The sequence below is a fragment of the Cannabis sativa genome, unplaced genomic scaffold (genome assembly GCF_029168945.1).
Source record: "Cannabis sativa cultivar Pink pepper isolate KNU-18-1 unplaced genomic scaffold, ASM2916894v1 Contig1, whole genome shotgun sequence".
In the NCBI taxonomy this organism is placed as follows: domain Eukaryota; kingdom Viridiplantae; phylum Streptophyta; class Magnoliopsida; order Rosales; family Cannabaceae; genus Cannabis; species Cannabis sativa.
In genome coordinates, this window is record NW_026870037.1 from 1,141,905 (window position 1) to 1,166,741 (window position 24,837).

The following is a 24,837-nucleotide window of genomic DNA, read 5'->3' on the forward strand; positions in this document are numbered from 1 at the left end:
AGTTCACATAATTGTGATCTTCATTCCATTGTCCATTGCTCTTGATGAGTACTGGTAGACGTTCCATTACCTGTCATTCCAGGGTCTTATTTAATGTTAAAACAATAGTACAACAACAATAAAACAATAGCAAAACAACAAAAAAAAATTAACAAAAAAAAAAAAAACAACAACGATAAAACAACACAAAAACAACCAAACAGAAATACCCATTATATTTTTTGTTAGTTTTTATTATTATATTTGTCTGATACATTTATGTATGAATGTTTTTGTATTACTAACCGCAAAACAACATTAGAACAACCCTAATGTTGTGTTTGAATAATTGTACTATTTTATCAATTTTTTTTTTCGAAATCATTTTGTGTTACAAACGTCAAATTAACAATAGAACAACCCTCATTTATGTTTTTGCATCATAAATTAAAGAATATCACATTTGTGTTTTCGTTTTTTTTTTAAAAAACTTCAGATCTAAATCTTGGTTTTTTTTTTTTTTTTGGTTTCTTAAGAATTAAATTATTTTTTGGGTTTTGTTGTGTTTACCTCTGTTATTTTGGGGGGACGGTTTTCTGTATGTCTTGTTCTTCAATTCTGATTCCTTTTCAAAAAATTCTTCGCCAGATTTAATGGTTTTTTCTTGGTGATTTCCGTCTTCGGCGTCTCCCCACACACGAAGAAGGTTGTTTCCCGTGTGTTTTACTGTTCACAGTATAAATGAAATGATGTTGGGCTTGGGCAGTACAAAAGTAATGAAATTGGGCTGGGGCAGTAAAAATGTTGTTTTTGCCGTGTCCCAGTATAATTGTAAAGTTTTGGTCCAAAAGCAGTATTTTTGTAAAATTCCCATTGATTACAACATTAAAGCCCATTTCCAATTACATGTATGCATGCATATCATAGGACAACACCACGTTCAATACAAGTTTTCAAGCAGTCAACACTCAGCACACTTGGAGCTATCTTATTATCCGACGCACATACAAGGAAGTGACAAGTGTCAATGTGTCTCTCATTCACTCCACACTCGGTTACCGGCCCACTCGAAAAAGCTACAAAAGCGCATCACTTATCCCATTTTCCCAATTCATCAGCCATTTACTCCACTCTTTTCAGTTTTTAGAGTCATTTTCTTCCACTAGAGAAATGCTAAAGGGCACCAATAGTGTCTAGCACCTTCTTATGTGTTAATATCGCTATTAGTACAATTAAGTATGTGGTCTCATATAATTTAATATAATAGCTTTTATGGAGTATCGCTAGCAAATCACAACGCGACATGTCGAGAAGGTGCTAGGCACCACTGGTGCCTAATAGCAATGCTCATGCACGTAAATGAATAAATGTTCACTATAAATAAGACCATTTAGGAGAGCAAAAATCAGATTTTACCTACAGTTATTATACCAAAATTTTGTCTTTTTCTTTCCTTCTTTATTTTACTTTATTAATTTTGGTGTAAAGACAATGCCTTTTTTAGGCTAATTTCTTTAGTAAGACTCAAGTGTAAGTTCATGCAATTTCTATTTTTCTAATGTATTGATTCTCTTTGTTCTTTATTTTCATATTTGTTATATTAAATTTCTCTTCTTCTAAATTGCATTTTAAATTTAATAGTACCTTTTATATAAGTTTAGTCATGCTTTTCTTATGTAAATTAGGCTATTAATTATTAGGGTGTTTATTATATTATATGATTTTTACTGCATTCTACCGGTAGTATTTTGTCGATTTAAATTATATAATATGATAGTATTTTTAGAAGTAGTATTAATTTAATTAGAGAACATATTTTTCTAGTGAGCTTAATTATACACACTTTCCAACTATAATTAATGGTGTAGAATTATAATTGAGTTTAAAGAATCAATTTTATTAGAGAAATATAATTGCATGTACGAAGCTTGTGTCTTCCATAATCATTTTATGATCACTTCCCATTTTAATTACTTTTTTAATTTTTAAAAATTATTTTCTCAATATTCTCATCACATTCAAGGTTCTTGTTTTGTTCTCGTAAAATTACTAACTGTCTTTTTGAGCGTATTTTTCCTCCTTGTGGATACGACATATATCATGTTTACTATCGCGACCGCAGTGTAACTAATTGGGCGACATCACTCCCTCAACATCAACATCTACCAACAACCAAGGACACAATGAGAAAATGATGCCTTATTGTTCAAATTTCAATAAACCTAGTCACTTGAAAGATAAGTGTTTCTTCTTGATTGGTTTTCCCCAAGCTATGGAGAAACGAAAAATTAAAAATCAACCTTCTGCTCATCATGCTTCTGCCTCAGTTGATCAACTTTTGGCAAATCTAACTAAACATGAGGACATTAAAACTCTCATCTCATTTCTCAATCAAAAATGTCAACACACACCATCTACTTCGACTACATCTCAACCATTTGCTTTCAATATTTCTGGTAAATTTTAATTCTCCTCCAACTGTTTATGGATTGTTAATAGTGGTGCTACTCACCACATATGTTGTGATACTTTTTTTTTTTTCTCATTTACATAATATTACAATTGCTAAGAATGTGTCTCTCCCCAATGGTACCAAAATCAAGGACCAAAAGTTAGGTGATATCAAACCTTCACATGATCTTTTCTTACACAATGTGTTATATGTTCCCAACTTTCACCTTAACCTATTCAGTGTTCCCAGTTTTCTTAATATACACTCTAACAAACAACATTTTCTTTACTCAAAATTGCTGCATTTTTTAGGGTTCACAAAACAAGAAGATTGGAATAGCTAAGAGGGTTGGTCATCTCTATTTCTTGCTGCCTGCAACCAATTCTTTTAGTTTTTATGATACCAATTTGAATTGTAATAAAACATGTAATAGTGTCCATTCTTTGCAATCAAGACTTGGACATCCTTCTCTGTCCACAATAAAATTCATCAATAAACAATTACATTCCAATGCTCCTACTAATGACTCTCCTTGAACTATATGTCATTTGGCTAAACAAAAAAGATTACCCTTTAATTCTCAACATAACATTGTTGCATCTTATTTTGATTTAATTCATCTTGACATATGGAGACCCTTTCACATTAGTGGCATTGAAGGATTTAAATATTTTCTTACCATTGTTGATGATCACAGTAAGTTTACTTGGGTTTACATGTTAAAATCTAAATCTAATGTGCAACACCTCATTCCACAATTTTATAGCCTTGTGCATACTCAATTTTCTGTAAATATAAAGACAATTAGGTGTGACAATACAAATGAACTTAACATAGCTTCCTTTTATGCTCAAAACAGTATCCAAATATGCAATTCATGTGTTGAAAGATCTCAACAAAACTCAGTAGTTGAGAGTTATTTTCTGATGAGGTACTTTCTTTTGAAACTCTTGCCAGACCCTTTTCTCCTCTTAAGCGTCAGTCCATGAACTAAAGGATTTCGTGCTTACATCAACATATTTTGAACGTGGCTCGAGCCTTGGTTTTTCAATCTTCTCTAGCCGTGGTATACTGGCCTTATTTAATCAACACTGCATTATACTTGATAAATAGAACCCCCACATCCTTGTTGCAACACAAAACTCTTTTTGAACTGTTGAACAACAAACCCTCTGCATATGACCATTTAAGGAACTTTAGTTGTCTTGTTTATGCATCTTCTTTAGTAAGAAAAAGACACAAATTTTCACCTAAGAGTCCATGCTTGCATTTTCATTGGCTATGCCAATGGCATAAAAGCATATACTCTTCTAGATATTGCTAGCAACACTATACTTCACTCTAGGGATATCATATTTTACGAAAATATTTTTCCTTTCAAATATTCTTTACAAACAGAGCAGCTGGATAACTTTTTTTCCCTGTTCCATCATCTGTTTCCTCAGAAAAACATTGTAGATGAGACTGTTTGCAGGATTTGAGAACAAGTTCTCCTCCAACAACTGACTCTAATAAAATGGATTTAACATGTAACGCCCTAAATAATTAGGCACGCTACTCAAAATACTTATGAAGCCCTAATCCCCTAACCGGGATTACTAATTAAAATAGCACAGAATTTAAACTTTTAAATTAAACAGACTGAAAATAAACTTGTAATATATTTAAACTTTTCAAAATAGTTGGGATCCCAAAAATATTTACAAACTTATTACAAGTTCTTTCTTACTAGCCGACCTAAGCGCAAAACAATACAAAAGTCAACACTGTTAGACCCATAACCCGCTTGGTCTGAAGTGGCATGAACATGTACATTCTTCGCCCTGCTCCTGAAACTCATGGCTGATCAGCTAATGCCTTACCCTTTCCTGCACAGTAGAGCACCCGTGAGCCAAGCCCAGCAAGACAGTATAAATCATAACAAATATATTATGCTCATTCACATATGTCTGTATAGCACAGACCTGATCATTATTTCATCATGCCCATTTATGTCTACGTGGCGTAGACCTATGTGTTGCGCTCACACATCTAATTAAATCTACGTGACGTAGACCCACGTGTTACTCTCACACGTCTAAATACATTAAGGCCTTAGAAGCGGTTCATCTCGGTTATGAGTACCGAGTCCAACCTGATTATGCCTTGAGCACATAATCCTTAAATCACATTTCAATTAACATGGCATGGCATTTATACACATATATCACTAGGGTAATAACCCTAGGCTATTAAACCGTTCATATTAGGGTAATAACCCTAATCCCGGTTACTTAACATTCATGCATATCATTCTCAACATAAGCGCCACTGCGCATACTCTACGTGCTAATCACTGTCTTACCTGTTGTCCCGCAATAGTAGAGATTCCAAATCCCCGGGTGCTCCTGACCAGGTGCCGGTAATCCTAGTCACACACAATCCGGGATTTTCACAAATAGGGTTAACCCCTGATTTCACATTCATAAAATAAATTCATGGCATTTCAAATACAGATAATCACATAGAGCTCGAAAAAGAGCTTTCCAACGGTATAAAGAACGTCCCAAACGGAGTCCCGAGTCAAAAGTTATGGCCAAAACAAATTTCAGCATTTCCCGATGAACTCCAACCGGAATTCCGGATGAACCAACCGGAATTCCGGATGAACCAACCGGAATTCCGGTTGTCTGGGCAGAGAACACGAAATTTCTCAATCTTTAAACCCCCAAAACTCACTCAAATCATCCCTAAACATTCCCAAACTTTCCAGAGCATCAATATATGTCATAATAAACATATTCCACAACTTAAACCCAACAATTGCACTAAAAATTAAAAAGTGCCATTAAAGCACCAAGCTTGAGTTCCATGAACTCAAGCTTGCTTTTCACAACCAAAATCACAATTAATCCACTTAGAGCAGCTAGGAAATATTATAGGGTCTAAAACACATATTTATGCATCAAAATCCAACAATAAACCCCATAATTTCAGATTGTAAAAATCAACTTAAAATTATGTTCAAACTCCAAAACTTCAAGCTCTAAACTTGAGCTTCAACTCAACCAACTCAATCAATTTTCCAGCTGCAAACACTTTCAAAAATCTGAATTCAAGACATGAAAATAACCCTAAAATTTATCTAGAGCTCAATCAAACACCCAAGCAAGGATTCAAGCATCACATACTCAAATTCAACAAAACTAACTTCAATTCCTTTACACATGCAATCTCAAGAACATTAGCACAAACTTATGCTTTTACAACACTCAAATTCGAAGTAAAAATCAAGATTAAAGTCATAGGAAACTACCTCAAACTCAAACCAAGAGTAAGCTCAAAGTTCTACAATTATCAAGCTCCAAAACCACCAAACATCAAGCACTTTTCTTCAATCCTTAAAATTGAAAATCAAGAGAGCAAGAGAGGGAGAGAGGGTCGGGTAAGAGAGAGGAATAACACCAGAAATTAATCCATTTTTTTTTTAAAGAAATTCATCTTTATCCATCATAGAAAATAAAGGTCAAATGACCAAAGTGCCCTTAAGGCCAAAACACACAAGATCACCCTCACAAGGGTAAAATAGTCATTCAATACTCAATTAATTTCAAATAAATTTCAGATTATCATTCATCAAATAAAATGCCAAATAATCAATCCAATTTACATTTCGGGCCCGAACCCGGTTCGGCCCGAAATTCCCGGTTGTGACTATACCGCGCTAACCTGTCAGAACACACCTGAAAAGACAACACAGGCATACTATATAATAATATAGTTATATTAAGCACGTAATTAAATTAATTTCATCATTTTACCCTTCTCGGGTCATAATTACCAAAATGCCCCTGGCTCACCAACGGGGTCTTTAATATATTAAAATTCATATAAATCACATATATTGAATTATATAATAATATAATTCCTCCATTATACATAATTATCTAGTTAGGGTTTTGCTAATCCATTTCTTAATTCCGGGTATTACAATTACCCTCCTTATAGAAATTTCGTCCCGAAATTTACTCGAACAACTCCGGATATTTCGCCGCATATCCGTCTCGAGTTCCCGTGTTGCCTCTTCTACTTTACCGTTCATCCACAAGCATTTTCACCAAGGCTGCCACCGTCTTGCTTCTCAAGACTTTTTCTCTTCTATCAAGTATCTGCACTGGTTGTTCCTCGTATGACAAGTCCGCCGAAGTTCCAATGCTTCATAACTCGTAACATGGGACGAATCCGAGACATATTTCCGAAGCATTGAAACATGAAACACATTATGTACGGTTGCCAGTAATGTGGGGGCATAGCCAACTCGTACGCTTACTTGCCCTATCCTCTCAAGGATTTCAAAAGGTCCAATGAACCTCGGCTAAGCTTTCCTTTCTTCCCAAAGCGTTTTATGCCTTTCATCGGAGATATTCGGAGAAATACCATGTCCCCGACTTGAAAATCAATATCTCGACGCTTTGGATCGGCATAACTCTTTTGCCTACTCTGAGCCGCGAGCATTCGCGCTCTAATCTTATCAACTGCCTCACTTGTTTTCTCGAACATGCCTTCGGACCCAAGAACTTTCTTTCACCCACTTCATCCCGTGAATGGGCGATCTACATTTTCTTCCATATAAAAGTTCATAGGGAGCCATCCCGATTGTTGCCTCGATAGCCGTTATTATAAGAAAACTCGATCGTGGAAGGTACTTTACCCATGATCCCTCAAAGTCAAGCACACATGCCCGTAGCATGTCCTCTAAAATCTGAATGGTCCTCTCGGATTGCCCATCCGTCTGAGGATGAACAGCTGTGCTGAACTTTAACTGAGTTCCCATAGCTCGATGCGTACTCTCCTGCATCTCGATGTAAACTTCGGATCTCTATCCGACACAATGGACTTTGGGACACCGTGCAGACGAACAATTTCTCTAACATATAATTCAAGATACCGATCAATGGAGAAATTCGTCCGAACAGTAAAAAGTGAGCAGACTTTGTAAACTCCGTCCACTATGACCCACACAGAGTCAAATTGTCCCGTGGTTCTAGGCATACCTACCACGAAGTCCATAGCTATATCTTCCCATTTCCATTCCGGTATTTTCATGGTTGCAAAGAACCCCGCAGTCGCCGGTGTTCAGCTTTCACTTGCCGACATGTAAGGCACTTTGCAACATACTCGCCGATGTCATTCTTCATGCCCGGCCACCAAAACATGGCTTTCGTGTCTTGGTACATCTTTGTCGACCCTGGATGAACTGAATAAGGAGTCGTGTGAGACTCATCCATGATCTCTTTCTTGATGTTTTCATTCATAGGCACACAAACACGACTTCCAAATTTCAACATTCCCGTTTCATCTACTGAGAAATCACTAGCCTTCCCAGCCAAAACCCTAGCTCGGGTTTTTATCAACTCTGAATCTTGCTTTTGTGCTTCTTTAATTCTCTCTAAAAGAGTGGATTGTAGGGTAATATTACCCAATTGCCCCACAACCAACTCAATCTGAGCTCGAGTCATTTCATTTGCTAACTGTCGGGAGATTTGCTTCATAGTACTCAACTGACTCTGACCTTTTCTACTCAAAGCGTCAAGAACCACATTGGCTTTACCAGGATGATAAAGGATCTCACAATCATAATCCTTCACCAATTCTAGCCAACGTCTTTGTCTCATATTCAAGTCCTTCTGGGTGAAGAAGTATTTTAGACTTTTATGATCAGTGTATATCTCACATTTCTCGCCATAAAGGTAATGCCGCCAAATCTTTAGCGCAAATACCACTGCTGCGAGTTCTAAATCGTGAGTAGGGTACCTCTGCTCGTACTCCTTTAACTGCCGAGAAGCATAAGCTATTACCCTCCCACTCGCATAAGCACACAGCCGAGACCCTGTCTCGAGGCATCACAATAAACCACAAATTTTTCCTTATCTGAAGGAAGAGTTAGTACATGAGCGGTAATCAAGCGCTGCTTTAACTCCAGAAAATTTTTCTCACACCGATCAGTCCAAACAAACTTCAGGTTCTTTCGAGTCAGCTCCGTTAAGGGTACATCAATCTTTGACAAACCCTCAACGAACCGACGCTAATAACCACCAAACCCGTAAAAACTTCTTCGACCTCCGTAGCCGACTTCGCATCGGCCAATCCCGTACAACCTTCAATTTTAGCCGGATCCACCATGATCCCATCTTTATCCACTATGTGCCCCAAAAATGAGACACGAGATAACCAGAATTCACACTTTTTGAACTTAGCATAAAGCTTGTGATCCCGTAATCTTTGCAAAACCACTCTGAGATGCAACTCATGCTCTTCTTCTGTCTCAGAGTACACCAAAATGTCATCGATAAACACAATCACAAACCTATCCAGGTAATCCTTAAACACGCGATTCATCAAATCCATGAATGCCGTCGGGCATTAGTGAGTCCAAAAGACATCACAAGAAATTCATAGTGTCCATACCGAGTACGAAACGCAAGTTTTCGGGATATCTTCCTCTCGAATTCTCACCGATGATAGCCCGAGCGAAGATCAATCTTGGAAAAGACCGTCTTCCCCTTCGCCTGATCAAACAAATCATCAATTCGAGGTAAAGGATACTTGTTCTTAATGGTAAGCTTGTTCAACTCCCGTAGTCAATACACAATCGAAGTGGTTCCGTCTTTCTTCTTCACAAACAAAACCGAGCACCCCAAGGTGAGTAGCTCCTGGCTCGATGAATCCCGCATTCGTAACTCTTGCAATTGTATCTTCAATTCCTTCAACTCACTCCGGAGCCATTCGGTACGGTGCCTTGACACCTTTGGATCCACTCCCGGAGCCAATTCAATAACAAATTCGATTTCCCGAACAGTGGCAATCCCGCAAATCTTCCGGAAAGACATCAAGGAACTCACATACCAATCTCGTATTCTCGTGCCCCGATGTCACAAAGTTGGCTAGTGTCCACCGTAGTAACTATGAACCCTAGACAACCTCTACCCATCAGTCTTTAGCTTTCAACGTTGATATTCTCGTATGCGTGCCCCTTGAACTTTACCCACGAACACCGCGGGTTAGCACCGTCGGCTCAAACACCACCATCTTCCGTTTGCGTCAATCATCGCTCCATATTTAGACGTAAAATCCATTCCCGTGATTATGTCAAAATCGTATAATTGTACCAATTAGATTGGCGGTCAACTCACAACCGTCAATCCAAAAAGACAAGGACCGAATCCACCTTGTGGATATTATCGTGTCTCCCGAGGGTAACAGTGGTTCCAAACCCCGAAACATAAATATCACATGGCTTATGTAAACTTTCTATCACTCTACTCGATACATATGAATGAGTAGCTCCCGAATCAAATAACACAAGATAAGCACAACCATTAATAGATAACCGACCCGTCACAACCGACGGACTAGCATCGCATCCGCCCGAGTTATAGTGAAAAGTCGCCCGGCTCCGAGCAACATTCTTCTTAGGCTCTTCTCTCTTGGCTTGGGGACAGCTCTCTCGATAAAGTGGCCCACCATGCCACACCGGAAACATGCCTTGGCTCGGCACTCACCAGATGATGCTTCTTGCATTTAGAACATTCCGGATATGATCGGAATGAGGACCCGCGACCCCGATCCGGCCACCTCTCGTTTCCCCGAAACTTTCTATTTCCCCTCGAAGCTCCGAAGCCTCAGCCTTCCGTTTGTGCTCAGGGTTGCCACTGTCGGTCCCCTTACTGACATTACCACCAGCAGAGGGTTTGATGCCATGGCGCATCCTTTGCAGCCTCGCTCCTTCATTACTTGCCGCTCGGCCTCCTCGCAATTAAGGCTAAGTCTACCACTCTCTTATACAGAGTGTCATGTGATGTGGTAATCTTCAAGTCCCGACTAATTGTAGCATTTAGTCCTCAAACATATTTCGCTTCGGTAAAATCAGTAGGCACTCCGCATCACCGGCAAATTTAGATAACCGATCGAATTCCGTAGTATATTCAGCCACGTACATTTTCCCCCGAGTCAACTTCACAAAATCTTCTTGGTGTGAAGTCCTCACCGCAACGTTATAAAACTTTTCTTCAAAAAGTTTCGAACTCTTCCCATGTCATGACACTGACATCTCGAGTCTGATTCACTATATCCCACCATACGCGGGCATGAACTTGAAACATAAAGGCCGCACAATTCACCCTCTCAGTTCCCGTCACCCCCATATTATCGAGGATACGGGTAACAGGTGCTCATCCATTGATCGGCCTTAATAATATCAATGCCTCCCGTAAAAGCCGGAGGTTGCGGCTTCACAAACCGCTCGAACACAGCAGTCCCGTGCCGCATAATATACCCTTGGTTACCCACCACCGGCACAGAGCCGGTGGTAACCCTTGATTCATCGGGGCGCTTGTTGCCTTAAACGTCGCAACTCTTCCTCTTCGACGAAGTATGACACTTCGCATTTCATGAAACATCCGTCGCCGGTCGGCGAGGATTAGCATTAACGGCCCCCGCATTATCCCCCGGATTTTGCGGAGGTGGAGGCAAGGTCTTGTGGATCGGTTTGGGTAACCCCGGCTCTACTTGCTCGCCCCGTGGTCTAGATGATTGCGAGGGTCCATTACTAGTACCCCCGTAATCAACAACCCCGGTGAGTTAAGCACCAATACCACACTTACGCACTTATCGCCTTAAACCCTAACTCATCTATTTACCTCATACATATTTACATAAACAAATAAAGCATTTATAGCATGGCATCACATAACACATACATACTCTGTATGCTTGCATACCGCCTAAAATGGAAAGCAAGAAACAGATGATCACACATACAAATAAGTATTTACTCTCAATACTTACCGCACCATGAGTCGAGCCTATCTCTCCGACGACGAATGTACATGTTCCTACGGCCTACGGGAAGTTTAAAAACCTTGGCGCTCTGATACCAAATTGTAACGCCCTAAATAATTAGGCACGCTACTCAAAATACTTATGAAGCCCTAATCCCCTAACCGGGATTACTAATTAAAATAGCAATTTAATTTAAACTTTTAAATTAAACGTATCGAAAATAAACTTGTAATATATTTAAACTTTTCAAAATAGTTGGGATCCCAAAAATATTTACAAACTTATTACAAGTTCTTTCTTACTAGCCGACCTAAGCGCAAAACGAATACAAAAGTCAACACCGTTAGACCCATAACCCGCTTGGTCCGAAGTGGCATGAACATGTACATTCTTCGCCCCGCTCCCGAAACTCATGGCCGATCGCCCAATGCCTTACCCTTTCCCGCACAAGAGAGCACCCGTGAGCCAAGCCCAAGAAGACAAGATAAATCATAACAAATATATTATGCTCATTCACATATGTCTGTATAGCACAGACCTGATCATTATTTCATCATGCCCATTTGTGTCTACGTGGCGTAGAACTATGTGTCGCTCTCACACATCTAATTAAATCTACATGACGTAGACCCACGTGTTACTCTCACACGTCTAAATACATTAAGGCCTTAGAAGTGGTTCATCTCGGTTATGAGTACCGAGTCCAACCTGATTATGCCTTGAGCACATAATCCTTAAATCACATTTCAATTAACATGGCATGGCATTTATACACATATATCACTAGGGTAATAACCCTAGGCTATTAAACCGTTCATATTAGGGTAATAACCCTAATCCCGGTTACTTAACATTCATGCATATCATTCTCAACATAAGCGCCACTGCGCATACTCTACGTGCTAATCACTGTCTTACCTGTTGTCCCGCAATAGTAGAGATTCCAAATCCCCGGTGCTCCCGACTGTGTGCCGTAATCCTAGTCACACACAATCCGGATTTTCACAAATAGGGTTAACCCCTGATTTCACATTCATAAAATAAATTCATGGCATTTCAAATACAGATAATCACATAGAGCTCGAAAAGAGCTTTCCAACGGTATAAAGAACGTCCCAAACGGAGTCCCGAGTCAAAAGTTATGGCCAAAACAAATTTCAGCATTTCCCGATGAACTCCAACCGGAATTCCGAATGAACTCCAACCGGAATTCCGGATGAACCAACCGGAATTCCGGTTGTCTGGGCAGAGAACACGAAATTTCTCAATCTTTAAACCCCCAAAACTCACTCAAATCATCCCTAAACATTCCCAAACTTTCCAGAGCATCAATATATGTCATAATAAACATATTCCACAACTTAAACCCAACAATTGCACTAAAAATTAAAAAGTGCCATTAAAGCACCAAGCTTGAGTTCCATGAACTCAAGCTTGCTTTTCACAACCAAAATCACAATTAATCCACTTAGAGCAGCTAGGAAATATTATAGGGTCTAAAACACATATTTATGCATCAAAATCCAACAATAAACCCCATAATTTCAGATTGTAAAAATCAACTTAAAATTATGTTCAAACTCCAAAACTTCAAGCTCTAAACTTGAGCTTCAACTCAACCAACTCAATCAATTTTCCAGCTGCAAACACTTTCAAAAATCTGAATTCAAGACATGAAAATAACCCTAAAATTTATGTAGAGCTCAATCAAACACCCAAGCAAGGATTCAAGCATCACATACTCAAATTCAACAAAACTAACTTCAATTCCTTTACACATGCAATCTCAAGAACATTAGCACAAACTTATGCTTTTACAACACTCAAATTCAGAAGTAAAAATCAAGATTAAAGTCATAGGAAACTACCTCAAACTCAAACCAAGAGTAAGCTCAAAGTTCTACAATTATCAAGCTCCAAAACCACCAAACATCAAGCACTTTTCTTCAATCCTTAAAATTGAAAATCAAGAGAGCAAGAGAGGGAGAGAGGGTCGGGTAAGAGAGAGGAATAACACCAGAAATTAATCCATTTTTTTTAAAGAAATTCATCTTTATCGATCATAGAAAATAAAGGTCAAATGACCAAAGTGCCCTTAAGGCCAAAACACACAAGATCACCCTCACAAGGGTAAAATAGTCATTCAATACTCAATTAATTTCAAATAAATTTCAGATTATCATTCATCAAATAAAATGCCAAATAATCAATCCAATTTACATTTCGGGCCCGAACCCGGTTCGGCCCGAAATTCCCGGTTGTGACTATACCGCGCTAACCTGTCAGAACACACCTGAAAAGACAACACAGGCATACTATATAATAATATAGTTATATTAAGCACGTAATTAAATTAATTTCATCATTTTACCCTTCTCGGGTCATAATTACCAAAATGCCCCTGGCTCACCAACGGGGTCTTTAATATATTAAAATTCATATAAATCACATATATTGAATTATATAATAATATAATTCCTCCATTATACATAATTATCTAGTTAGGGTTTTGCTAATCCATTTCTTAATTCCGGGTATTACATAACACCTGCTACAACATCACCAATAGTTCCTCCTCTAACAACTAAAGCAGGTAGACAAATTGCCAAACTTACTCACTTGAAAGACTATGTTTGTCACACTTCTACTGCTCATCCTCTTACACAATATCTAAGTTATGCCAGGTTTAATACATCTTTTTGAAATTCTATTCTCAATGCATATACTGAACTTGAGCCTACCTCTTTTGAACAAGCTTCTAAATTTACTCAATAGCTGAATGCCATGAATAATGAGTTCTTTGCTCTTAAAAAGAACAAAACTTAGACTGTTGTGTCCTTACAACTTGGTTTCCATCCGATTGGCAACAAAATGGGTGTATAAAATAACATACAATTCCAAAGGAGAAGTTGACAGATATAAGACACACTTAGTAGCTAAATGGTACACATAACAACATGGTATTGACTATGTTGAGACTTTTGTACCTGTTGCAAAATTTAATATCCTAAAACTATTCCTAGCTCTAGCTGCTATTAACAATTGGCCACTTCATCAAATGAACATTGATAATACCTTCTTGCACGATGAACTTGATGAACACATTTACATTTTTTTTTCCAAAAGGGTATATACATGAAGGGGAGCTTCCTCCTAATCCTGTTTGCAAACTACACAAAAATCTCTATGGCCTAAAACAGGTATCTTGAAAATGGTTTGCAAAATTGAGCAACACCTTACTAGAGCGTGACTTTTTCCAATCTTCTTGTGATCACTCTTTATTCATAAGATCATCTCCTAGTAGTTTCCTTGTACTTTTGGTCTATGTCGATGACATAATCATTGCAAGCACAAATGACTTTGATCTTGCTGCTTTTAAAACCTTTCTCAATTCAAAATTTCAACTAAAGGACCTTGGTCCTCTACAACTTTTTCTTGGATTAAAGATTAGTCGATCTAAGGCAGGTATATTAGTCTCTCAACGACCATTCACTATACAAGTGCTCACTGAAACTTGCCTTATTGGCTCTAAGGTTGTTTACACACCAATGGAAGCAAATTTATCCCTCAGTAAAGATGTTGAACCACCTTTTTCAGATCCAACTTCCTACATAAGATTATTGGCAAGCTTCTTTTTTTGACCATCACTCTTGACATCTCTTATGTAGTCAATTGACTTAGCCAACACCTTAGTGACCCTCAACTCTACTTAGCATCCCGCAGATCACATCTTCCATCTTCAAGCTTTTTGTGATGTAGATTGAGGCACTTGTCCAGACATAAGAAGATCGATTACTAATTTTTGCATATTCATTGGCAAATCCCTCATATTATGGAAATCAAAGAAACAAACAACTGTCTCAAAGTTCTTTGCTGAAGCTGAGTACCAATCCTTAACAAATACCACTTGTGAAATCCTTTAGTTACTCAACATCCTTTCTGAATTTGGCGTTAAACACCCCTAATCCGCTAGACTTTACTCACTACAAAAAATTAATAGCCGCAAAAGTATTAGCGGCGGGCAAAATCCCATGCTTATAAGGGGGTATTAGCGGAGAAAAACATAATTTTGCCTATAATGTGAAAGAAAGATTGATATGTATGAATAATACCATTGAAAAAGAAGATTCTAATTTTGATAAATTTGAAATCTGTGAGGAGTCTCTGGGTGAGTCTTACAAGGTTGTGTATGAAAAGTGGATACAACTTACTTTTGAAAATAGATCATTGTCAAAAATAAAGAAACAATTGTCTCATCAAACTGAATCTCTTGAATTGAAAATTAAAGAATATGTGACTGATTTTTGTTTAAAAGATGAAGAAATGATTCTATTAAAGAAGGAAATTAAAACTTCAAGAAAAATGTTCAAATACTTAACCCTGAATCTTTTATTTTTGAGGAAGTTAAGAATGCAGGTCAAAGTGGCTTTGATGATCTTGGATCAAATGGTATTGAAAGTTTTAAAAAAACAAAATTTATAAAATATAGTGTTCTGGCAAATTTACCTGCTGCTGCAGATTCAAGATTTGCTGCTGCAAAAATGTAAGATCTCACGTAGAGACTCACGTAGAGACTCAAGCAAAGTCTCCAATAAGTTCAAAAAGGGTAAGATCTCACGTAGAAAGTTTGTTCCAATCTGTCATTTTTGTGGTATAAAGGGGCATATCAAGCCTATATATTTCACCATGCAAAATATGTACAAAAAATTTTTTTTGGTAATTTGAAATTTTTTCAAAAGAAATATAGTGCTTTAAAATAAAAATGGATTGATAAAGAAAAATGTCTAGCTGTTTTTTCTAATAAAAGTGATGCTTCTGAAATGTGATATTTTGACAGTAGTTTTTTTAGACATATGATAGATAACAAGGATTTTTTTGGTAAATATCAGACCAATGCTATGTGGTGAGGCGACATTTGGTAGTGGTTTAACAGGAAATATCATTGGTATGAGAACTCTAAATTTTGAAGGGTTACCAAGGTTAAACATGTGATGCTTTTTGAGGGACTAAGGGCTAATTTACTTAATATTAGTCAAATTTTTGATCAAGGGTATACTGTCAATTTTGACAATGATCATTGTTTTGTTCTTAACACTGATAAACAATGCATTTCACAAGGTTTTAAATCTGTTGATAATTGTTATACTCTTACTTCTATTCGTACTTGTCATTCTGCATGTGATAATACCAGTGCTATAAATATTTCCAAAAATCTTATTCAACATTCTCATACAAAATACATTGATATGAGGCATCATTTTATTAGGAAACTTGTTGACAACCGAACATTGCAGTTTGAATATGTTAATACTGAAAAGCGATTGGCTGATATTTTCACTAAGGCCCTAAACTCAAGTCGGTTTGACTCCCACGGAAAATCTTTGGGGGTTTACATTGTCTAATTCTTTTCATTATGTTCTCTATTTTGTACAAAAAATTTTGAGTAGTTCTTATCTTGCTTTTATTTTTCTTTCATCATTGGTAGACAAAATATGCTTATACTTTTGGATAATAATTAGATTAGTGTCTTGTTCTCTTCATACTTTTGAGATTGGGTTAAAAGATTCAAGTTACTTGCATATATGTGATCATGATAAATTAAAGTATTAATGTACAGAGTTGAGTAGTTTTTGTTTCAGTTTCTTGTCAGGCCCCTTGCTGGAATAGAGCTAACCATACTGAGGAAGTCATCTTTTGAGTAAGCTGGAACTTTGTTTATCTTGGAGAAGGAAAATATGATATTGATCATTTTGTGGATTCTGTCACTTTTAGTGAAGCACTTAATAGTCCACAATCTTCAAAATGGTTAGCAGCTACGGATGATGAGATCGACTCCATGAAGAAAAATGGTGTATGGGAGCTAGTTTTATTACCTGATGGTTTTAAACCAATAGGTTGTAAGTGGATTTTAAAGGCTAAAAGGGATAAAAAGGGACAGATTGAAAGGTTTAAAGCGCGTTTAGTGGCTAAAGGCTTTACTCAAAGAGAAGGTATTGATTACACTGAAACTTTCTCACCTGTTTCCACTAAAGATTCATTCAGAATTATTATGGCCTTAGTTGCGCATTTTGATTTAGAGTTGCATCAAATGGATGTTAAAACTGCTTTTCTGAATGGAGAATTGAATGAGGAAGTCTATATGTCTCAACCTGAAGGCTACAAGGAGAAAGGAAAAGAACACTTGGTTTGCAAGTTGAAACGATCCATTTATGGTCTCAAACAGGCATCTCGCCAGTGGTACTTGAAGTTTGACAAGGTTGTGACATCGTTTGGTTTTGTAGAGAACAAGTTTGATCAGTGTATTTATATGAAGATCAGTGGGAGTCGTTATATTTTTCTTGTTCTTTATGTAGATGACATTTTACTTGCCAGCAGTGATTTGTCACTACTAAATGAGACCAAAAATTTTGTGTCTTCCAATTTTGATATGAAAGATCTTGGAGAGGCATCCTATGTTTTGGGGATTGAGATCCATCGTGACAGGAATCGAAAAGTTCTTGACTTATCTCAAGAAGCTTACATTAATCGTGTGCTCAAAAGGTTCAACATAGATTTATGTAAAGCCGGTTCTGTTCCTATTCTGAAAGGGGACAAGTTCACTAAGCAGCAATGTCCTAAGAACGACTTGGAAAGAGGAGCAATGAAGAACATCCCTTATGCAAGTGTAGTAGGGAGTTTGATGTATGCTCAGGTTTGCAATCGACCTGACATAGCTTTCGTAGTCAATGTTCTTGGGAGATATTTATCTGATCCTGGCCATGATCATTGGATTGCAGCCAAGAAAGTTTTGAGATATTTGCAAAGAACGAAGAGTTTTATGCTTGTGTATAAGCATGTTGACAATCTTCGAGTTGTTGGTTATTCGCATTCGCATTTTGGTGGTTGTGTAGATGATTTAAAGTCAACTTCTGGCTATATTTTCACCTTGGCAGGTGCTGCTATTTCTTGGAAGAGTGTCAAACAGACTTTGATCACATCATCTACTATGTATGCTGAGTTTGTTGCATGTTATGGGGCATCTTTGCCAGCTTTGTGGCTGAAGAATTTTATTTCGGAGATACGAGTGGTTGATTCTATTTCCACACCTATGCTAATCTATTGTGATAATAATGCTGCTATTATTAAAAATTAGTAGTGCTTCTAAAAATATGGAAATAAAGTATCTCACTATTAGAGACTTGGTCAAGAAAGGAGACATTGTTATTGAAAATTGCAAGACCGAGTCGATGTTAGCAGATCCTCTGACCAAAGGGTTAAGTGCCGTGTTGTTTAATAAACATGTTATTAATATAGGCATTTTAGAATCTTTTGATCTTTTGGGTTAGTGGGAGTTTTGTTTTCTATTTGTTTTTAGAAATTATTATTTATAATTTTCTGAATAAAGTTATGAACTACATTTTATGTTTCAATATTTTTTATTATTGAATGGATATGTTTTCAATTATGTTTTGTTATATTCTCGAGAATGATTGAATTGAAAGCATGTGGTTCATATTGTTGTGATCATTGTCTTTTAAATTTATTTGCTTATTGACAATGATATGTTGTTGGCTTAATTCTTTAAGCATATTTAGTGACACTTACTTATTTATTAAGTAGTGTATGTTTAATTTCACTGGCTTATTTATTAAGCATCACGGTATTAGTGAAATTGAGGACTGATAAGGATATTATGTTATTTTAAATTGATCACATTTTGAACATAATTCCTTACCACACTACTAGACTTATTGACCATGTCGATTTAATACTTTGGTATTTGTGATTATGAATGTCTTTTGTTGAGTTAAAAACAATATGATTGTCATAGTTCATTATCAAAGGTTAAATTGGACCGGTATGTTGAGATGCTATCAGAGAACTATCATTTTTTAAAGTGGCCACAAATGTTTTCTTGTTGTTCAACCCATGAGTCGTTTTCAAACAAAATTATTTTGATATATAATATATATGTATTAAAATCAATGTAGCCCAAGTGGGAGAATGTTATACTTTTATTTGGGCTTACATTAAATTTTATTGGTTTTATTAAAACTTGGGTTGATTGGATAGTTCTTTGCTGTGTTAGCCCATGTTGTTGGTGATCAATTGTTAATGGGCTTAGCATCTGTGTGTAAAGTCTAGGTGAAGCAGAAGTGTGGGCTTTTCTAGTTGACTGAAGCCTTTGATGAGCAGGCCGAGCCCAACTAGGGTTTTGTAGCTAAGTCCCCTCCCTAACTCTATAAATACATATTGTCTCATCACAATTGTATACCTTTTGATAATCAGATAAAATAAACTGCTTCTGATTTAGAGATCTAGGGAGGAAGACTTAGTTGATAGTATTGCACTATCAAATTTGAGTAACTGCTGTGGATCAAACAGAGATAATTGCTATGGATCAATCAGGTACACATACCTAATTATTATATCTTATTATTGTGTTCTATGTTATATACAAATAGATCTTGGGTATATTATTAATTTATCTAACATTCCAACCAAGTGTAAAACAAACTTAACTAATTTTATTTCAAATTTTTAGTAAAAAAAACAAATCAGCCAATAATATATAGTACTATTTATATGAAAACCATATTAGAATTTGAGAATAAGATGAATGAGGTTCTATCTCAAAACCAATTAGCTATATATGGGAGGAGTACCTCATTCCTTTTATATATTCTATTATCTTTCCACACATTAAGGATGTATCTAACAAACCATGCCTAGATATATATACATACCGTAAGCACCCCATAGATGTTGATAAGTTTGAAAGGATGCCAGTGTGGATCTCTTATATGGTCGTTCCAATATGAGCATTTCTGCATACCAACATATATATTGTCCTTCCATGATTTTGTTGCATCAATGAATGTTTGAGGTTCCAGTTCGCCCATTTTCTTAACACCAAAAGATCTAGGAGTTGTTGCTTTTTCCAAATGCTACAAATTAATAACAATTAATAGTTTACTACTAAATGCTTAATGCTTTCTTTGGTAGTGTAATAATTAAATCTATAAAAAATAAAAATAAATAAGTAGTCTTACATTTATTAAAAGCTTACGAAGTTCCATCAGCTCATTATTGCTCTTTCGCTCATTAGCAATAAGAGCTCCCATAATGTTTGCATCAGCTTCAGGATTTTCTTCTTCCTATGTGTCACTCATTAATTCAATATCTGTCTTCTTCTTTTTCTGTTCATTAATTACCAGTAATACAAATAATTAATATAAATGAACAATTAATAATTTTATCTAAAATCTGAACAATTTTTTTTTATGAAGGATGATATCTGAACAGTTAATTGGCACAATTCATTAATGATATTAGGTATATATATATATATATTTATGAGAATGATGCATGAGAGAGCTTGTTCATTACTCTAAGCTCACCTTATGTTCATTTTCGAAATCATCAAGACGTTGTTTCAACTTTGCATTTTCTTTCGCAATTTCTTGTCCCTTCTTTCTTTCTGATTAATTATTAAAACACAATGTATATAAGTCAAACGCAAACACAAGAATATTGTCTCCAATAATGTAGTAGTACAATAGCTATACATATATAGTACATCCAAACAAAATAATATATTGAATATAAACACATTATATGTATACAATGTATGTTGGGTGTGCAACCAAACAGCACATAGATTGTGAACAATAAAGTGGTGTCCAACAATCCAACATTTAATGTATATTTAGATAGACAAATTAATTATAATTTCAAACAAATTATAAATTATTTAATAAAAAATGATAAGAAAAAACTAATTACTAACCTTCATAATATGATTCATAAAGACGGGACATTTCTTTGGAAAGATGGCATCCTCTTCGAAGCTCATCTAGATTGTCATCGTTCGCCATAAATTAATAGTGACCTTAAGCATCAAAATATATTTTATATTTTACAGCATAGGCATATGATTTTATTTATTATGAGTTTTTTCATTTTTACATTTTAAAATAATTTTTTTTGCATTTGTACGGAATTTTACATAAAAATTTTTATTGCAATTAAGGAAGCAACTTAAATCACAACCAAAAGTCGTATAACAACTCACATAGAAATTAATTAACGGAGAAACTACGTAGAAACACAAACCGTAAATTTAAAAAAAAATTAAGAAAATAATATATGTGATAATTTCCCAATTTATTGTGTGTTCTTCCATATATATATTATTATACGTATACAAATATAGAGATAAGACATACAAATTAAGTACTCATGAAGTTATTTATTTATTTAAAAGAAATAATATTGTTATGCTTATTCTCTTAAGAAATATTATTATAATATATCTATATATATATACAAAAACTTACACACACATAAAAATTACAAACAAATATTGCAGAACACTATTAGAAAAGTACAGTTGCCGCACATGAGAAGAAAGAAACCAACATTTGTTCCGGAGAAAATAAATAACAGGTCAAAAACAAGTGCAGTTTATCAGAATAATAATTAAAAAAAAGAGTAAAAAATATTACTTCAAAAGTAATATTGCAACTTAGAATGCTTAAAGATAAAAGGTTCATTTCTTCTTACACAATTATGCCTTGAAAACAAAATTTACATACCTTTGTTTGTGAGCTTTTGCTATTTTTGTTTCGTCCGTTTAGAGAGAATTGAAATGGATTTTGCATCAGCTAGCTTTTAGGAATGGCAGTACGATCGTCATTATAAGAAGACTAAAGGGTAGAATAGAATTACCATATTAGCCACAAGGTCTATATGCATACTTTACTTTTTGTTTGTTCCAGAATAGAGGGTAAAATTGGAAAAGGGAAATTAATTAATGAAATGTACCAGCTTTTTTTGGTAAATGAAACGTTACTCTCAGTTTACTAATACCTAATTAATTAGTGAATATATATTTATTCTTTTGTAGGGACTAGTGAATATTTATTAAGAACGGTTGGGTGCTTTCTTTCTTTTTTTTTTTCTTTGGGGAAAGGATGTACGGTTGGGTGATTATTATCTTTAGTTTCTATTTTAAATGAAATTAATTTATTTGTGAGGGAAGCCAAACTGAGAAGAGTCGAGGCAGAAAGGTGCTCATTTAATCACTTTGTTTAGAGCATCATTCCAATGTAGCATTTTTTTTTTTTTTTTGAATAGAACTTTGGGAAGTTCATTAAAGTAAATAAGTTGGAATCACAAAAAGGGGATTCCTCCCTATCAGAATATTCATCAACATAATTCCAAGTCCTAGCCCTCTTAGCTAAGGCATCACACTCCATATTGTCTTTACAATGTAAAAAATAGAAAATACAGTTAACAAAAGTATTGGACAAAGAAAACACCTCCACCGCCATAGGTCTCAATTTCCACAGCGGTGGGTATCTCTTTTCATGAAACGCCCTGATTAAAACCATGGCATCTGAGGCAATAGCAATCGACTTGAACCCTTTTACTGCAGCCAGTTGCAACCTCCACAGGATGGCAATCATCTCAGCTTCTGCAGCAGACTCCGCTTTGTCTTTCCTGGCATACCAGAAAACTTTGTTTTCGCGAATATGAAGCAGTCCCACAGCTAACCCTGCTTCCCCGTTCTTCCAAGAGGCATCCGATACACATAACACCTCCGTTGCAGCGTTAATTTTTCCACCAGCCCTGCCTGTCTCTTGGATTTTTCACACCGACACAACTACCTCCTCAGCCACCATAGATTCGGAGAACTTTCTCAAGATTGAGGACCTGACCTTTGTAATGTTAATCAATTTACTCTTATATAGTACCTCATTTCTAGCTTTCCACACTTCATCAAATAAGCAACCCGTGAACTTCAGGAACTTGCTTGTGAGATCCGACGGGAGGATTGAAAGCATCCACTCTATCCTTCCTTTCGACACTATCAGCAAAACTTGGTACACTCTCCATGACACAAGAGAATGGGCTACTGAACCAAAGTGCACGCGCACAGTGGCACTCCCAAAAGATATGGAGAGTGGTTTCAGTTTCCAATTCACACACAGGACACATCTTCTCTACTACGAATCCCAATCGATCTCTAGTTGGTAGGTACCCCATCATAGCTCTCCAAATGATGAACGAGAGTCTAAACTGAATACTATGGTTCCATATTTTTTTTCCACAGATTAGAGTCCGCAGTAGACCAAGGCAGATGTGTGGCCTTGTAGCCTCTTTTTACTGAATACATACCATCTGTTGCCCCTTTCCACACTAATAAATCAGCTTCAGTCTTTGGTAATCTCGCTATCCCACTAATTCTGCCTCCCATACTCTCCCCAAAAATTTGAGAGATGAGCACTGAGTTTCAGCTACCATCTTCATTTGAAGTCGTGATACTCAAGCCATGGAATCCACGGTTGTCTCCATATGTCTATAGAATCTCCTCTTCCCACTATTGTCATCCCATTCTTGCACAAAATTTCTCTTGTATTTAAAACTCCTTTCCAAAAGGTAGAGTCGCTTCCTTTTGCGTTAGTGCTCCAAAAGGACTGGTTTTTGCAGTATTTTTCCGAGAGACATTTTATCCATGGTCTCTCTAAATTACCAGCCATCTGCCAAGCGAGCTTCGCCAAGAGCGCCTTGTTCATATCTTCTATCTTTCTAAACCCCAGCCCCCCCGAAAGCATAGGAGAGTACAATCGATCCCACCCTATCAAAGCCAAGAAACGATCCTTTTCTAAACGTCTGGTCCACCAGAATTTTTGAATTATACTATCAAGCTCTCAGCATGTGGATAATGGTATCTTGTTGGTTGACAACGCATACAGCGACAAATTAAGATAAAGCCACAGATTTCACCAAGGTCGTGCAGCCCGCAAACGAAAGGAGTTTCGTCTTCCAACCTTCTATCCTCTTTAGCACCTTCTCTTTTAAGAAATGGTATTCTTCCCTCTTTCTTCTTTTGAACACAAAAGGATTGTCGAGGTATCTCTCTTGACCATCGCATGCCTTAACACTAAGAATTTTGAGAATATTACTCTTATGATTGCTGGTCAAATTTCTCGAAAACAAAACACTTGACTTCATCAAACTAGATTTCTACCCAGACCAAGATTCGTACTTGTTTATCCACTCAAGGATAGTCGTTTCCATCTTCGTATTTGCCCGAGTAAACAAAATTGTATCATCAGCGAACATTAGATGACTCACCTCCGGAGCTGACTAAGAAATAGAAATACCATGTAACTGGCCAACAACTTGCTTCTTCATTATCAACTTTGAAAGCATATCATGACATAGCAGAAACAGGAATGGTGATAATGGGTCGCCTTGCCTAAGACCCTTCCTGGGGATAAACTTTTTTTGAGGCACGCCATTAATAAGGACCGAAAATGAGACAGATCTAACACACTCCAAAATCATATTTGTAACCTGATCATCAAACCCATTGCCTTTGAGAACTTCCTTCAGAAAATTCCACTCAATCCTATCATAGGCCTTAAGCATATCTAGCTTTAAGGCCATGAGCCCTCCTTTGCCTTTCTTCTTCTTTATGGTATTAACCAACTATTGAGTCAGAATAGACGACTCCGCTATCCTCCTCCTCGGTACAAAAACTGGAACGGGCAAATTAACTTGTTAATAACCTCCCTTAGTCTGGTAGCAAAGATCTT

At 36.5% G+C, this 24,837-nt stretch overlaps 1 protein-coding gene and 1 long non-coding RNA gene across 2 annotated transcripts; both read right to left on the reverse strand.

The window, feature by feature from the left end:
• Window positions 1-4,195: 4,195 nt before the first annotated feature.
• On the reverse strand, window positions 4,196-5,974 carry LOC133032959 (uncharacterized). Its single transcript, XR_009685485.1, has 3 exons — window positions 5,727-5,974; window positions 4,776-4,838; window positions 4,196-4,299 (listed from the first exon to the last, which is right to left on the reverse strand). It is a non-coding gene; the product is annotated as an uncharacterized LOC133032959 (long non-coding RNA).
• Window positions 5,975-14,990: 9,016 nt separating this feature from the next.
• On the reverse strand, window positions 14,991-21,108 carry LOC115719888 (factor of DNA methylation 4-like). Its single transcript, XM_061107458.1, has 5 exons — window positions 21,021-21,108; window positions 20,632-20,711; window positions 20,284-20,388; window positions 19,978-20,178; window positions 14,991-15,143 (listed from the first exon to the last, which is right to left on the reverse strand). The coding sequence occupies exons 1-5, from the start codon at window positions 21,106-21,108 to the stop codon at window positions 14,991-14,993; spliced, it is 627 nt and encodes a 208-aa protein (XP_060963441.1).
• Between the last annotated feature and the right edge of the window lie 3,729 nt (window positions 21,109-24,837).